The 18471-nt window shown below is 35.5% G+C and overlaps 1 protein-coding gene across 1 annotated transcript in view; it reads right to left on the reverse strand.

Annotated features, from left to right (window-relative positions):
- Antxr2 (ANTXR cell adhesion molecule 2) overlaps positions 1-18471 on the reverse strand; it is a 131808-nt gene that overhangs the window by 105898 nt on the left and 7439 nt on the right. Inside the window, exons 4-7 of the mRNA XM_078021457.1 lie at positions 9824-9905; positions 9264-9371; positions 9033-9101; positions 8180-8260 (exon numbers count right to left, since the gene is read on the reverse strand). Coding sequence (XP_077877583.1) covers positions 8180-8260; positions 9033-9101; positions 9264-9371; positions 9824-9905 — 340 coding nt within the window. The remainder of the gene's footprint in view (positions 1-8179; positions 8261-9032; positions 9102-9263; positions 9372-9823; positions 9906-18471) is intronic.

Here is an 18471-nt window from a genome sequence, read left to right on the forward strand (position 1 = left end):
ATTTGGTCATAAATTTTAATCATTGTCTCTCCTTTCCATTTTTTCCTTGTCCTTCTATTCAACTGACTCTGCTTTCAAGATCTGCTGAGCTTCTATAAGGTTGTTGCCTTGTAGCACAACAGTTTATTGTTCACAAATAAAAATTTGGCATTTAATTAGGTCTACATAACATCAGTTCAGTTTTCTCACAAAATATCACAAAACTATAACAATTTATTCAAAGTGGATTTGATTTCCTTCAACTATAATTCCAACCAAATAAAAAAAGAAAAGAATACTGTTATTAAATAATACTTTCATGCAAATGCAAATAGAGTATTGGACAATGAATGTCAAGACAAAATTATAAAAGATCAGTCAATAAAATGAACGATTTAAAGAAAATTGATCATTTTTATTTTTTATATAAACGGAATCTAGAAGGAATGGGGTGTCCTAGAATATAGTGGAAAATATTTGAAATGTGTTTGAATGTTATGGTGAACTGTAATAGCTACTAATTTTTTTTCCTACCCAGAACAATTTTATCCTCGGTCTTCTGTGAACACTGCCTCCTCTATTGGAGAAGCTGTTCCTCACTCCAAGAGAGGCTATCAATCATGATGCTTTCCTCTCTTTTTCTATCTTTGCTCCTTTGTCATTGGGTGGGAATATTACTCAAACCAATCCAGATAATGTTGACATGATTGGTGGAAGAATGAGCACATGGCACAACTGAGTTACTCACAGTGCTTATCTGGGACCTTAGATACTAATGCAATGAGTCAACAGCACTCACTTTTCAAAGGGCTTACTGACTGGGGACCATATAAGTCTGAAGCCTTTTGCAGTTTTCATTCTCTAGTACACCTCTAAATAGAAGAGAATCAAGCAAATAGAATCATAGTCAAAATTTACTAAGAGAAAAGATCCTATGAACATGGTTGCTTCCCTGGATCCAGCTATCCCTCAGGCAGTTTCCCTCCCTGGACTACCCAGTTGAAGAGGTCAGTCCCTTTCTTTCTTTAGTTTTATTTTCCTTAAACCAGTAGTAACTGTGCTTCTGTGACTTGTAATTAAAAAAAACTAATATAGTGGTAATGCTCAAATATTCCATAATTTTATTATAAAAAATTATTTTCAAAAATGTGCTTGGTTTTTATTTATTCATTCACTGATAAATATGAATTAAACAATGGCTACTTACCCAATATTAGGAATTAGAGGGGTAAGAATATCAGGGATGGGGTAAATACAGTTCCAACCCTCATCTTATTAATCTGGAAGGTGTTATGATGATGTTTCCACATTTAGTACTAAAGATCCTTAGAAAAGAGAAGTTAGAATAATCTAATTTGAAGTGGGATCTTCATATTTTAGATTTTTTTTTAACAAGAGTTCTGGAAATTGATTTCCAATTTTGATTAAGTATCATCAGTTTTGGTTTCTTTTCTTCTTGTGATACATCTTTACTTTGTTTTTGTTTTGTTTTATCTTGGAAAAAGCTTTATTTTCATTTGTTTCAACGCTTGGGAAGGGCTCCAAGGAAGTTAAAAAGCTTCCCAGGACTGGAATGAATGGCTCAGGCCAAAGCCCTGATGCCAGGAGATGCAGAGGACGCCTCAAGGGACGCTGGGCCCCAGCTTCCTAATCCTATTGAGGATGAAGCTTCCAAAGACACATTCTCTGCCTGGTCCGTCACACAGTGGAAGTTACTCAGGTGGTCGCCCATTTTCTGGAGAAGCTTCGCCTCTTCGTCCAGGAAGTGGTTCTCCAGGATGTCACAGCGATGGGAGTCTGTGCCGGCAGAAATGAAAGCACAAAGATCCACCCAAACAGGCATGGTTCAGGTTCTTCCCCAGCTGCACCACAGTTTCCAGGGTGTCTAGGTTTCACCCAGTCATCCTGAGAAGGCTTCTGCACCTCCTGGAAGGTGGAGCATCTTCAGAGACCCTTGCGCCCAGGTGCTTGTCCTGGACTAACTCGCAGAAGCAGAGGCCCACATCCTCCAGAGCCACAAGTTCGGTGAGATAGCTGTCAGAGATGTAGGTGGGGAGGACCGCAGGTGCAAACTGACCATGCGGGTGACCACAGCCTCCACCTCGCTGAAATAAGTGTAATAATTCTGACACATCTGCAAAGTGGTGGTTGGCCCAAAATCAGGTGCTAACCACTTTAAAAAACAAACAGGAAATTGGCTGGTCCTGGAAGCAGAATGTGGGCAAGAAGATGGTCCCAGAGGTTGTGAATGGGGAGGAAATGGGAAGGCGATTGGAAGCTGGGAGAGAAGAAGTCCCAGGTTCCTTCTAGGATGGCTCCTGCCACACACCGCTGTAGCAAGAGACGGATCTCCCAACCTCCAAGTGTGCTGCTGTGGCTGTATCTTTACAGTTGCTCAGGCTTTAGGTTTTTCATGAAACTATGATTTTAGCAAGAGAGGTTTCCATAACTAAGCAGTCAACAATGTTCTTAGCAGAGCCTGCTAAAATCACTTAAGCTAAGTATTTATTAGGTACCCTCTTCTATGAAAATGATTTGCCAGTAGAGAAAAGGAGGTTGGAGTAATTCTCATTCCATATAACATAGTTTTAGACACCTTTCTTAGTGCTTTTCAAACAAAACCACAACAATAACAATGGACTTCACTGAGAAAAACAATTACATCCAAATGTTAAAGGGAGCTTATATTTCTAACACTGTGAATGAAGTTATTTTTTGAAATATACATTGCACATTTTCCCTTAAAAAAAAACATCTAATACATTGCTATTTAAATATCCTACATGGCTCATTCTCTTCCTGTTCATGCTTGTATACTTTCCCATTATGAACTTAGAAACTCTGGCATTAACTGCCTTCCCTTAGAATCTAGTGTACTTAATTCTCTTGGACCAGGGTTGTTTATAAAGCCAGCTTCACAACAGATTCATCTCTTTCTTTTAATATTTTCTGAGGGACTCTTATTAAAAACAAAAATTGTGAAGGTAATTCCAAGTAGTGAAACATCCCATGGTCCTGCTTTTAGAAACTAAAAGAGAAGGAGTTTCCTCTGAGCATTTTGATTTTTACTCTTTCCATACTATTCACCCATCTGTGGATTTTTTTTAACGTTTTCTTTCATAGCACTACAGTATTAAACACTGAACTAGAACCCATGGGGTATCCACATGTTAGTCTGACCTTTACTAGTGCAAATAAAATTTTATTCTATATTTATATATTATATATTTAAAATGTAAGTCCTGCAATTATCTTCCCAAGAAATCAAAAGGACTTTAAAAAAACATTCTAAGATTTTAAAGATAATTCTGAAGAGAAAAACAGAAAATTCTGTGTTTGTGTTTGTGGGCAAAGGGAGGGGAGAAAGGACAAGAGATGGCGCAATGACTTCTAACCTTGATAGTTCACTGGTTCTCCAATTACCTACATCCCCCACTGGGATTTTTTTTCTCAAGCTCAATTTGACTTCTCTCTCTGCCCACTGACCTCTTCCATTTTGCCAGTGACATCCCTGCCCCCTCTGTAAAAATAGCTTTCACTCTAGTTATTCACAGGCACACAATGCCTCTTACATTTGACTCCCTGCTCTGTCTCTTTAATCCTATAATCCAGTGCACTCTCAGGTTTTAATTTTTAATGCTTCCCCAAATTTATTGTTTTATTTTCAGTGTCACTGCCATCATAATAATCATTAACAAAAACTAATAAGTGTCAGCTAATATTTGCCATATGCCTGAGCCTGGTTCAGCATGAGACAGAGATTTTTTATACATGCAGGTTCAGCCCCACCCTGTTCCTGACATATTTTTGATATGGGCAGAGAGTTTATTAAGTATTTCCATAATTAGCTCTTTGACCTAGTTTCCTTTTTGAAAGACCTGGAATCCCAGTGCCTAGGATAAGCTCTCAGGAACTATAATTTACTGGGAATACTGTTTCCCCTTTAACAACAGGGTTTCTACACTGAATTCTAACTAGCACACACTGCCTCCCCCATGAACTGTGGCTCCTTTTTTGAATATGGGGTCCTACAATTATACATAACTTTGTTATAGGAATACTGAATCATGTTCCCCTGATTGATGGGGTTCTGATCCCATAGCCTAAGGACACTGGGTACCTACACCATCTAGAAAACCTTGTTATGACCCACCCTCTGAAACTGAGCCTCTTACATTCTACCATCATATCCTTTTATACCCATGACATTGATCAGATAGATTGCTGGCCATCTCTCCCAGTGGATTGTCCTACAGAAGGACCAATAGCCCCAGGTTACAAGATCCTGGCTTCCTGCCATTCTTAGCTTCCTACCAAATATTTTAAAGTCCAGCTCTTCTGATCTAGATCATTCTTAATCATTATTTCATTTAATTAAAATAATCAGTGAAATAGAACTCATTATTCCCATTTGCTGAGAATTTTAGAACTCAGGAAGTACATTGTAGGACCTATTCCATGTCACAGGGCTGTGCAGTGACAGAGATTCATACCCAGAGCTTCCTATTTCCAACCTCATATTATCTGCACATGAGGTTATTATCTTTTTCTGGGTTTTATAAGGACAAATGCAAGAGATTTATAACTATAGGATGCAAACCATCCCATACATTATTATAAGAATATTCTTCCTAAATCCTCATAGACATCATATAAATCCCAGGCTCTTGTCTTCCATGTTTTCCTGATTATTTTTAAAATGAGTGCTAATTCCCCATTCAAGGATGTGAAGGTCTCTGTAATCTGAGTCCAGACTACCTGTCGACATGTATCCTTCAAACCCCTCAGCACAGGTTGTTCTTGAAGTTCCTTTTTTAAAATTATATCTACTCCAATTAGTAGAGTCCAGTTCAAATCCCATGAAAAGGTTTCTATAACTTTATGTAACCAAACCAATCCTCTTTACGTCAATTTACATGCCACATTGACATTTAACACAATTCCATTCTAAGATGGTTTTTTATCCCATGGGGTGACTCACTCAAATTTCCCTCCTCTAAATCCCCATATTACCTAATAAATTTTGCAGGGGATATTCCAAACATCTCATCATCACTATTTTAAACCCTGGTGCGGTATAGAGTTTGACTTATTTAAGTATGTGTTCCTCCTCCCATGCCTAACACAGTGCCTTAAGAAAGAGGAGGGTTTATTAATTTATTAATTTATTAAATGAGTTCAATGAAAAACTAAGTTGAGCAAAGAAGGGAGAAATAAAAGATATATTCTGAATAGTATCTACTTGAGATGGTAATGAATTATAAACCTTCATAGAGCTAGTTATAAAAATAAATTATACCAATATTCCAAAGAATGTTACATATCATGTCTGCCTGAAGAGCAATCTAAAAATGTTGAAACAGTACACTTTCTAAAAAATTAAAATAGAATGCTTAAATGATTTTCTGAATCAAATAAATTTTAAAAAAGATATTAAATTGTTAATATGCAGCATATTCATAACAAAGGTCTTTTTCAGTCTCTTGATTTTTAAGTTGTGAAAGAACTACTACAGTGTTTATTCCTTTTAACTGCATTGAAGAAAGTCTTCAAAACTGAAACTACTGTCTTTGCTGATTAAAAATTAATTCTTGACACACAATATCTTAACAATATATGATGTCTTGGTCTTTAAGGGCACAAGTCCATACAAGTCACTGGATTTTGGGGGATCAGAACAAAAAACAAAGAAAACTTGTATGAGTTTTTTTCAAAGATCAACTTCAAGTAAGTTAACATTCTGACAGTAAAGGAGATCAGATGTATTTAAATAATATCCAGCAGGAAAAAGATTTTATCCATGAATTTAGCTAATATTCGGCCTTCATAGTGACATCTGAAAAACCTAAGTTTTATGATTTTTTTCCATTTGTTTAGCTTTATGTAAATATATTTCATAGTACAATTTCATCTATTATCTTGGTAAGTCAGAAAGAATAAAGGGATATCTTCTTTTCTTTGTCCTTATCCTGTGATAAATGTGCTATGTTATTCTAAATATCAAATAAATATTTTTAAATAATATGTGAGTATAAAATATAATTCAAATTTAGGCAGAATTCCACTTTTTTATATTATTAAAGGTGAACCAATCTCTTCCCTTGAAAAGAGATGAAGTATTTGAATTGCTTCAAATTTCTACATAGTGGATGAAAATCCCAAGGTTTCACAACACTAATTAAAAAAATATATATCAACCATTGCTGAGATCTAGGTTGATTATAAAAGTTATAATGACTCCTTTTTCCACCTGCCACCTTTGCCAGGTATTGCCAGCGATTTCCCCAGAGGCAGGCTGTCCTATGGACAAGGTATTCCTCTTTGGGGGACAAAATAGCTAGTGTTTAACTATGTTAACATGAAACTTTGTTGGCAGTGTACCTAGAGTAATGCAAATCTTTCTAGTTTCCTGCTAATTATTTTAGCACAACTTATTCAAGCTAATGTCTATCAAGAACTTCAATCCAGCAGGACTGTATTATACTTAGAAATTACCTTCTGAAGTTTCCTCAATACAAACAGAAAAACACAATTTAACAAATAAACATTTTGTTTATTTTTATTTTTTATTATTTATTTCTTTGTTTTTTGGTACTAGGGATTGAACACAGGAGTGCTTAATCAGTCACTGAGCCACATCCCCAGGCTTTGTTATTTTTATTTTGGGATGGGATCTAGCTAACTTGCTTAGGGCCTCCCTAAATTGTTGAGGATGCCTTTGAACTCACAATCCTCCTGCCTTGGCCTCCAGAGCTGCTGGGATTACAGGCTTGCACCTCCTTGCCCAGCACAAACAGACAAAAAAAAAAAAAAAATTATTTCCTCTGGTAGTCAACTATTAATTTCTTAAAGGGAAAAATCTATAGTTACAACCCATAAAAGTAGGGTTTGGAAAAGCTAGTCAGTCATCTGGAGAATTCTAAATTAAACCTTTTATGTAGAGAAAAAAAGATTTCAAAGGGAATAACCCAGAGAAATATTTTTTCTTTCCCAGTATAATTATAAAAATAACTGCTAATCCTCAAGTACAATAAAATCCTATTAAACATACAACCCACTGACCTTTTTGTTGAGGGGGTCAAATTATCCTCCCTTTTTGCATTATCTCTTTTTCTGCATTTATATTGCTTCTGTTGATATTTACCCTGAATCCAACTATGAAATTATTTACTAATTTTTTCTACAAACCAAACATAATATTATATAAATAAACTCCTAAACTAATTATATCTCTGTTCCATTCTGCATTTACATTTGGTTTGTCCACTGACATGAGCTTGAACCAAATTCTGTTTCCTCCAAAAAGGTCCATTTATTTAAAAAAAAAAATACATGCTACTAAAACAAAAACCAATAAACCTCTGTGTTTCTAAAAAACATGATCTTTGAAGAGAAATTTAAATGCCAGAACCAAATGTTAGACACTTTTTTTTTCCTTTTACAAATGCCTAAAGATTAAAGGAAAAGCTTTTGCTTAGAGAATATATATTATTCACTTCCATTTTAGGATGGTGTTTACCAAAATATCATAAATACTTAATAGCAACTATCCCTAGTGCTTCTAGCAAAAGGCAGTAAAAGGAAACATAAACCTCAGCTGTGAAAACCCAGGAGCTTCGTGGTGCATTTCATCACTCTCTTCCCATACGCTGTCGAGGAGAGCACGGATCCTAACCACCACCAGAGCAGCTCAACTGAATCCCAAACAGAAATATTATGTGCTCTAGGGAGACGATTCATCATTTAAATGGAAAGAACAACTGCAGTCAAATACTCAGCCGCTGGTTCAAGATGCCTGACGTACAGCTAAGAAATGCCATAGTTGGAAGGCAAAGTAATCACACATTCCAATCCAAATTTTTCATTTTACATTTGTCCTATAAAGTCTATGTAAAAGAGAGAAAGAAAGAAACCTCGAGATAGCAACTCCATGCTTAAAAATGGTAGAAGTATCTAAAACAGAGATCACAGGCTGGGGTTCTCAGAGCCCAACCGTGCAAGAATTAGTGTCAAATCTCACTTGCAAACAAATCCAGATTTTTAGAATTACACTGTGGAAGAGCAAGCAAATCTCTTTCTTATGCTCTTTCTTCTCCATAATGGCCACCTGCACTAGACACTAAGATTATTTCTATTAGTTTAAAATGTATGTACAATGATCAGTCCCTTCCTGCCCATCTCCCTCCAGAGATAGACTCACAGAATTGATGATTCCTTTAAGAGCCTGAAATCCACCTTTGACAGGGAAAACTTGTTCCTTGGAGTCGGCAATTCTTTCGAGCTTTAGAAAAAAAGAGAAAAGCTTACTTAAGAGATGGTTGAGACAGATAATTCTTTATAAACTTATGTTAAACTTACATGTAAATTTAAGTTTTAGTCTGAAAAGTTACTCTGCCGGATTCATTCACCAGTGTGGCCTGTAAACTGAAGGTGATAAGATTTGTGTTCCTCCAAATATATCACCATGGATTAACTGAGGTCAGTCTTAGCCCCATGACACAGCCTCAAGTTGCAATTTTACAACAACACAGAGTTCTAACAGCTGTTAATGGCAGAAGATTCGGCAATCTAAGCTATACTCAAGCAAAAATTTGAACGTAAAATGATTTTGTGAGGAAAAAAAAAATGTGGTACCTAAACCCTCAAAAAAAAACTCCATGGGAAAAAATTATTTTTTAATAAAAATTATTAAAGATTTTCAAATAGACTTTCCAAATTCCTGCACCCCTAAGAGTCAAAATTTAAATCAAAATAATAATTATAAATAAGACTAATAATCTTGTCGTTTTAACTGAAGGGATATTCACATAATTTTAGTACAAATGTTTGTCTTGTATTATTTCCTCCAACCAAATAAATGTTCAAATACTTATTTATTTAGAGTTTTGTTTTAAGTAACAAAACCTATCAAAATTCTGACATTATGAAGGCAGCACTCAAGACATAAACCATTTTATAAAAAACCTTTGTAAGAAGTCATTAGTGAAAAGAATTTGTTCCCCTATCCTTAAGACATTATGGGATTTAAATTTTGCAGAACTGTCTTAACTCACCTGAGCTTGTTCAAAATCAAGGACACCAACGCAATAAACATTAGCACCAAGTGACCTGGATATCTTTGCCTAAAGAGGAAAAAAAAGGAGGAGTAGAGAGGAGGGGAAAGAGGGAGGGGGAGAGACAGAGACAGAGAGATACAGAGTTACTCAATATCCATCTACACATGCAGAAACACACAGCCAGGCACAGCAGTGGGGTGTAAAGAACAGTTTCAGTTCAATACTCACCTCTTTCTCCGCATATGATGGCACCAGACCGTCCAACTTACCATCTGTCAGAGCAATTATGATACTGGAGGTTTTTGAGCCTCCTGCTTTCTGAATTTGTTCATTCGCCTGAAAATGAAGAATAATTATCCAACTCACATTTTAATTTTAACTTTTAACCAGCATGTTCCATCAAGCTAAATTTGTAAGTCTGACAAAGTAAAAATATTACTGACTAGCGCATAAAGGAGGATATTGTAACTATTTTATTTGAAATATATACATATTCACATTAAAGAGTAGTTAGTATTGGGTTTAAATGACAAAGGTTTTTAGTTATAGGTGAATAATCTGAATTATGATCACAAAAGAAAATGGAAAATTCCTTAATAGACAAAATGCATACAAACTTTTCTTATCACTACAGTAAATAATGCTTTCTACCAGACTCATCTCTAGAATAACTAAAAGCATTTTAAAGATAAGTATGTAACAGTTTTTTGAGCCTTGCTAGATAATTGTATTTCATTACAGAATAAGAAAGCATTCTCTTCCATACTTTCAAGTGTGAAGTGACTTACTAGCTTTAGTCCTTCATGGATGTATGTCTCTCCCACTGGACTAACACTTTTTAAATCTTCCAAACCTTTATTGATTTTGTCTCTGGAAAAAAAAATGTATTATAATATTAAACAATGCAAAAATGAGCAAACACCACAATAAATACTTCTTAAATAAGATGAAAGTATTGCAACTAGGCTTCTACAGTAAGAAGTAGAGGAATGGACATGGGCTTTGCAAACAGAGAGCACTTCATGCTGTCATTTCAGTAAGTACTTAATAATTTTCATTTTTTAACCATGAAAAGTTAAAGTACTAAAAATATCCTGAAAATATCTAAGTATATCTTGGGCATTTTGAGCTAAGAACAGATATCTTCAATCATGTTTGTTTTATTAAATGCTAAGGAGTAAAACATGCTTTCTATTACCCACAAAAATACAAGGATTAAATAGTTCAACTTCAGTGGAAAAAAATATTTCTGAAACACTCACTCCACTTCCCTGAAAGTGGGGAAACCTCTTTGTTATCTGAAAATTCCTAAAGCACATTACTTAGCCCTTACATATGGAAATTAACATTTTTCTACTTCAATGTCCCAGTCTTAAGTCTCATAATTTATTAGCTTTTCTGGCATCTTTTTGCACATTCAGATACCAACACATTCTCTTAAATACAATAAGTATGTAATATATACTTGTTGAATGAATGAATGAATGAATGAATGGGAAGGTAATGAATTCTTGGGAGAGGCAATATGAATAAAAAAGATGAAAAAACAAAGAATAACCTTTTTATCATGACTAATTCACTGTCTCAATGGAGTATGTCGAAACAAGTATGACTACAATATTATTAAGAACTATCTCATATACATGAGTAAAAGAAAACCCAATTTGGGGGTTTTTCAAATATAAATTTTAAACTCCTTTAAAAACAGATAAAACCACAAGAAGAGATAAATAAATGATGATGTAAAAACTATCCAAAATAAATTTAAAACTTCTTTTTCAAGTTTAAATTCAAAAGATCAGAAGAGCACTTACGATACCATTCTAAGAATTTTAGTTTTCCAATAGAAGCAAGAAAAAAAGAATTCCTTTTAAATTCTTGAATTGGTAAACCCAATTTCATCTCATTAAATATAATATGAATAGTTTTCACTTTACTGAGGATGATACAGAGGGAGATTAATATAAAACAAAATTATTTTATCATCAAAGAATGACTGGAGTCAAGGAATGGAACTACTATATAACCCAGCTTTATCACTCCTCAGTATTTATCCTAAAGAATAAAGGAACCCGTGGAGGGAGAAGGGAAGGGATACAGGAAACACTGGGGAATGATACTGGCCAAATTATATTGCTATATTGCATGCATGTATGAGTGTGTAACAATAAATCCCACCATTATGTACAATTATAACGCACCAATAAAAAATATGGGAAAAAAGAATGACTGGAGTCAGACACACAAATGATCTCTTTAAAACATTGTACTTTAAAATAATTTAACTAATTGCATTAATTAAAATTAATTTAATGTTTTCAATTCTCAGCTAGAAAAAAAGTTTACAATGTTCCATCCCCATGTCTTTTATTTATGATGTATTTTTCTGCTCTCCACACATTACTTATTATAATGTTTTTTGTAAAGTCCATGCTTAATAAATTTTTCAATCAACCACTGAAAAAAAATTAGTGATTCCACAGATAATAGAGTAAACTGCATAATGGATAAGCTTGTTTTATCTAAATATTTATGTTTGGTATATATGGAAACAACTTGAAACTGATTTTGTCTAAATGCAGATAAATACCAAATATTTGGTGCTTCCTAGAAATAAGTGGCAGTGTGTCCTCAAGCATTGATGTTTGCTGCCAAAAGGGAAATGAAAAAGACAACTGAAATACAAGTTTACACAAACAGAATGTACGTGGTGAAAATAGCCTTCTCCATTCAGTTCAGATCAGCTCAAGATTGTAAGGACCAGCATAAGACTCTTGAGAGGGTAGAACTTGCTGAATATGGTCTTCAGAGACTTTTGGAAAGGTGGACTACACTGCAGTGGTCTAGGAGTCTTAATCTAGTTAACTAGAGAAAAGAAAATTGATGTAATAGTTTAAAACAAAACTCATCCATCCACATTATAATGTTAAAGAAGACTCCAAAGAAGAGCAAAGAAAAAATGAAGGAGGAGGAGGAGGGAGGAGGGAGAATGGGGAAAGGAAGGAAGGGGGAAGTGGAGGGGAAAGGAAGGAAGGGGGAGGAGGAGGGGAAAGGAAGAAGTGGTTATGTTACAAAGATAAGATCAAGTTCAGCATCATCTTAGAAGATCTGCTGCACTAAGTTTTGCTTTAACGTTAGGTCTTCACCCTCCAGGGATAGCAATATTGAAACTACTTCAGTATTTGTTGTGAACTGTCGTCAAGGATGCTGCTATCATGATGTGCAACGGTCCCCTATGAGGACTCACAGCAGAAGCTTCTTTGTCACCCCTCAGTAATTGCTGCCCACTTCCTCCTTTCTGCTATTTACAACTATGTAAATGTTTCTCTTGCCCTGACTTCAGGAAAGCCCACAGTGAGTTTCTTATTCACAAAATTCTAAGTTCTAATAGTTATCAAATTGCTTCAGCTTTTTTCCCAAGAACTTTTCTTTTAATAATTAATTAATTCTGTATATTATTGCTCTATGCAGCATCAAATGCTTTTTGTAAACAGGTAGAATTTAAACAAATAAAATGTTTTTAAGTTGAGAATTAGAGAACCAAACTCTATAATCCACTGGAGAAGGAGGGAGTTGCGGGGGAGTGAGAGAGGGAGGGCAACCACACAACGCCTGGTTTTTTATTCGTGAAACTTTCAGCTTTGTATCTCTCAAATTTCTCTGCTGAGATGGAGGGGAGGGGAGGGGAGAGATGGGGAGGTAAGGGTCCTCAGAATATTCTAATGTATAGCAAGAATTAACAACCTCTGATCTGCTAGTGTGGTGCCTCATTCCGGTAATCCCAGCAACTTGGAAGGCTGAGGCAGGAGGATCTCAATTTTGAGACCAGCCTCAGTTACTGAGAAAGACCCTGCCTCAAAAAAAGGGGCGTGGGTACAGGCTGGAGATGTCAGGAATGTGGCTCACTTCACTGGTTAAGTGCTGTTGGGTTTAATCACTGGTACACCCCCCTCAAAAAAGAACCTCTGATCTAATCTAATTGGAAAAGCTTCCCATGTGGTTGGGATATTTGTTCTCTTGCCTATTTTAACAGTCAGTTCTATTCAAGGGGTTTGGGGTAAACATGATGATCTTTTATACTATAAATACCCTGGGATGATATGAATCAAGAGGAGCACAGTCTGGTAGAACGTGTGTTAATTCTAAGATCAACTTTGTTTCTTCAGCTATAAAATAGGGACTAAAAATACCTTCCCCATGGGAACACTGTGAGAATTAATGGCATATAATAAGCACTAAGCTGTAGCTACTAGTGTTATTGTTGATGTTGGGCATTCCTCTGTCAATAGGGATTTTGTTCATTCAGTTGACTTTCTTCCTGATTCCAAGCAAAGATAATACGGTGAACTGATGGTCAAAGTTTTATCATGCAGGAATCAAAAAAAAAAAAAACGGAAAGGAAAGAAAAAATTGAGAGGAAAGAAAAAGCTTTGGTGAGAGGAAGATCTTGAAAAGGAATTCCAATCAGCCTTCCATATCCACAGGTATCAAAAGATTTAATCAACTGCAGACCAAAACATTTTTTAATTCATCTTCACTAAACATTTTCTTCTAATTATTCCCAAACCACTTTTACATTATAACAACAATTTACATAGTGCAATAATGTATCCAATTGTGTAAGTGATCTAGAGGTGATTGAAGTCATATGGGAGGATACAAATAGGTTATTTGCAAATACTACAGTGTTATATAAGAGATTTGAGTATCTATAAATTTTTTTGGTATCTGTGGTAGTCCTGGAACCAAGTCTTCACAGATACTAAGGGATGACTATATGTGGAAAGCTATATAATGAGATAGGAACACTTGGGGATTGAAGTAAAGAGAGAGACTTGTAACTATATGGACTTGTAACCATAAACAGTTATTAAATTTCTCTGATCTTGGTTTGTCTCTATGAAATGTAAATAACAATGCCTGTCCAGATATTGTTTCACTAATTCTATAGATATCTGCTACATGTTCACTATGATATTTATAATATAATGCCATCTGGCATCTTTGAGGATTTGGAAGGCTGTGTGCACCTAGACAAAGAGTATTAGGACAGAGGGAAGAGGAGAGAAGAGTAAGTAATGACAGGAACACACTCTTTTCATCTGCATTTCTCCTTCACAATACCATTCTGCTCCCCTAGAAAGCCTGTAAATAGAGGCAGGCTGGATTTGAGGTGACAAGTCAGTACAATGGACAAGATCTCAGGTCCTAGAAGCAGACTGCTTGGTTTCAAAATCCAGCTCCTCCACTTACAAGAATATGTGAGCCTGGGCAGCTTATCCAAACTTTATTTTTCAGTTGCCTCACTGATAAGAAAAGGCTGTACTGAATCCATGGAGCTATTGTGAAAATCAAATAAATTCATACATGTAAGGTGTCTGGCACACAGTGCTCATGCATAGTAGTTACTATTCTCTTATCATATTGTGTATCAGGGACAGAGTGAAATCATCTTCCATCTGACCCTAATGCTTCCTTATGCTACTACTCTGCATTAAACAACAAACACATCACACAGGTCAAGCCTGGGAACTTGGCCTCAGTTCACAGTTCTGGCACTTAACTTACTCATCGTGTGACTTTGGAAAACTTTGCAGTCTCTCTGGCCCTCCATTCCCCACAAGTAAAAAAAGTGGAGATAATAATACTACTTGCATAATGAAGTTGTTACAAAGATTAACAGAGCTATTACATGCCAAACATTTGGTACCTTTCATGGCACCTAAGGGATTGATAACTGATAGAATAGTTTGCATCTATTCACTATAGCCCTGATCTTTATCCATAGAAGATAACTTGAATATGAACTATCAGCCTAATCAGTTACAGTTTACACACCTCAGCTGAGGACTACCCCTTTATTAGTCCTTCATAAAACACCTAGAATTTTAAAGCCTTTAAGTACTGCAAACTATAAATCATATGCATAGTAAGTGTTCAATATTGGTCTTGAATAAATCCTTGAATATAAACAATCTCAAAATGTACATTTATACTACAAGTGTGAATATATTCCTCTTTAATTTTTTTTTAGTTGTAGATGGACACAATACTTTTATTTTATTTATTTATGTTTTTTGTGGTGGTGAGGATAGAATCCAATGCCTCACACACGCTAAGCAAGTGCTCTACCACTGAGGTACCACCCAACCCCACTAATGTGAAAATTTTCTAAACTAGGAAATAAACATATCTTCATATTCTGCTAGCAAAGTATTACTGCATATCATTAATTCTTAAGTACTTGGAAGTTTGAATTTAACAATACTATTCAAAACTGTAAAAGAAAAGGGAGATGTGCCAATCTATTCTAATCTGGCTCAAGAAATAGTGGCAATCTTCAAATAATAGAAGTAAAGGAGAACATGCTACTATTATTAAGAAACAAATATTACTTTATGAAAAGGAGGATGATAAGAAGTTAATAACAAATAATAAAAGTAAAAGACTTTTATCATTCAAAATTTGCTGTTAGTTTATTTGATTGCAATAGAATCAAGGCCAGTGTCAACATTGCCAATCTAATTTGTTGTTTTGATTTATTTTCACTCTAAACTGACATATTTAGCTCATGAAGAGATACATCTTACAAATTTTGCTTTTTCTTTTCATATAAATATGGTAAATAATTTCTAAATATAAGTTCTATCAATTCTTTCCAGTCTATATGTGTCTATGCTCTGACCAGGAGATAGTATTTATCTCTCCTCCTCTTAAAACTGGCTACCCCTATTATGGCTTGTCACAAGAATAAGGTAGAAGGTATGTTCCTTACCATCTGACTCCAAACCCTAAGAACAAGATATTTTGTTTTCTTCATCTTGGAAGACTTGCTTTTGGAATACCCTTCCTTGGAACCCAGGCACCAAGATGTAAGAAGCCTAAGCCACGTGTGGAGGACACATCGAGGAGACCACAGGTGCTCTACCAAACAGCCCTACCCAGGGTCCTGAACCAAAAACCAGCATCTGTGACTGCAGCTCCAAGTAGAATTACATTGGACAGAGAAAGCCCCCTGTGAGCCCAGTCAACCTACAGAAAACTGTGTGAGAACAAAATTGTTGTTGTGTAAGCCATTACATATGAGGATGCTTTTTCATGTGTCATTGAATAACCATAAAAGGAACTAGTCACCTAGTACCAGAAGTGTCAGCTGTTTCATCACCACATATTTTCCATTCTTTACGTACAGCTCAGTCCTATCTCTTGGGAATCTATCTATGTTTTATCTATGTTTCTATGTATGCTTTTCGTATATGCTCCTGGGTCCACCCTCTGGGCTTTGATTGCACTTTGAGTCATCCTTTCTTTTTGTTAAGGCAGGGCCTCACTAAGTTGCTGAGTTGTTAATGCTGACCATGAAATCCTCCTGTCCGGGTCTCCTGAGTTGCATACCATTACAGCCACTAAGTTCATCCTTCCTTTTTCATAAGAAATAGATCCCTTTTTAACTCCTTCGTGTCCATAGGAAGTTGAGGGACCAGAAGTCTCTGGTAAATAATTTCTAAATAAAGTATGGTAAATAATTTCTAAATATAGTTTCTAAATATCAATTCAAAATGAGACCAGAAGTCTCATTTTCAAGTATATCTGTCTCTTTTAATCCAATTGACATAATTCCTTTAGAAATTTTATGATACTTATGTATGGGATTATGATCCATTCTATTAGACAAAACCTACAAGCACAAAATTCTTCAAAAGAGGCTCCTTTTTACTTTAGATTTTCAATCAGGTGAGCAACATAACCAAAAGACTCTTAGAAACCTTATTGTTTGCCTAAAAAATCTATGAAGTGTACTTGTCAGATTCTTATAAGCCCTTTTGTGTAGATGAGAGGATCTATAAGGCCTCATCTTTGATCTTCCTGAAATCTTAACCGAGTATCTTTCAGCTGTACCATCAACCTGATTTTTCTGATTCCACATTTTACAAACCAAAATCTGTTTCTGATTATTGACCTCAGTAAGGCCATTTCCTAGATTTAGGGAACATTTTGATAAGAGAGACAGAATGCAAAAGAGCTTTATTCTTAAATGCATGAAGTTTTGGCTTTTTATACTTTCTCTAAATCCTGCTTGAAAACAGGAGTTCCTTCTTCCACCCATTTTGCTCCTCTCATGTCATCACAGGTAGCTGAAAGAAGCTACCTGACACCTTGAACAGTCCTCCTGGGGGGCTCCTGAGCCACATCCACTAGTTGATTGTACACATTTTTAACTTTCCACGTTCTCAGCAGACTTTCTACCACTACACACAAAGGCTATCTCTGCTTATGCCTCCAGTAACAATTTATGCACTGTTCTTCCAGTGTTCCCATCAATTTCTTCAAAATTCTTCAGCTACTGATGAAGTCATAATTTCTATGTTGGTTTCATAATGCTACATAATAAATTACCAAAAACAATAGTCTAAATAGCTGTAAAGACAATTGACTGTTCCTCAGGATACCATACATAGAATTGGTAGTCCTGATGCTTCACATGCTGCCCATTGGGAAGTAGGAATGAGTAGCCAAAACTTCATGCAAATAATAGAAATGTGTATCTTGTCTGAACTTAATTGACTTTTCTATGATTTTCTACAAGTTTGCCTAAGAACTATTTTTTTCCCTAAGTAATTGACTATTGTGCTCAAGTCAAACAATTATGACTCAATTAAAATGCAAGTACATATATAGAAAAGGAAGTTTGAGATGTTTATCACTGAAACATGTAAGTAGGATTAAGGAAAGTAGGAAATCGAAGTCACCATTAATTAAACAGTACAACTATAAAGAGAAAATCTTTATAGACAGCAATTAATAATTCAGGTTCTAGAGTCAGAAGAACTTAATCATTCATTCAACAAATAATTATTGAGCTTCCACTATGTCTCAGGACCTGTTCTAGGTGTTGGGCAATATGAATGCACAAAATAAATTAAGGTTCCCTACTTTCATAATTAATAATATGGTCATAGAGATATAAATAAAATGATTAAGAGAAAAATTTCAAAAAGTAACAATTAAAGAGAGTCTTATAAGAGATAATATGCAAGAGTGGTGGGGTTCCTTTAGACGTGGTGACCTGGAAAGGCTTCTTAGAAGAGGCGACATGGGAGGTGAGTTATGACAAGAATGAGCTACCCAGCAGAAGATCTAGGGCAGAGAAAGAGTGAAGAGCCTAATGCACAAACAAGCTTGGCTCATGCAGGCACTGGAATAAAAGGATGGCTGGGCTAGACTGCAGGATGGAGTGTTGTAGCAGAGATGAGGCGGGGCAGTCAGGTAGAGCTCTGAGGCCATCAGAAGGCACTTATTTTCTATTCTAAGCCATTAGACCAATTTAAGCATAAGAGTGGCATGATTCTGTTTCAAATTTTAAAAGATCTTCTAGCTAACATACTGTTTTTTAACTGTGTGTCCTTAGAAAAGCTACATTATTTTTCTTGGCTTC

This window comes from Ictidomys tridecemlineatus, chromosome 9 (genome assembly GCF_052094955.1).
Source record: "Ictidomys tridecemlineatus isolate mIctTri1 chromosome 9, mIctTri1.hap1, whole genome shotgun sequence".
Lineage (NCBI taxonomy): Eukaryota > Metazoa > Chordata > Mammalia > Rodentia > Sciuridae > Ictidomys > Ictidomys tridecemlineatus.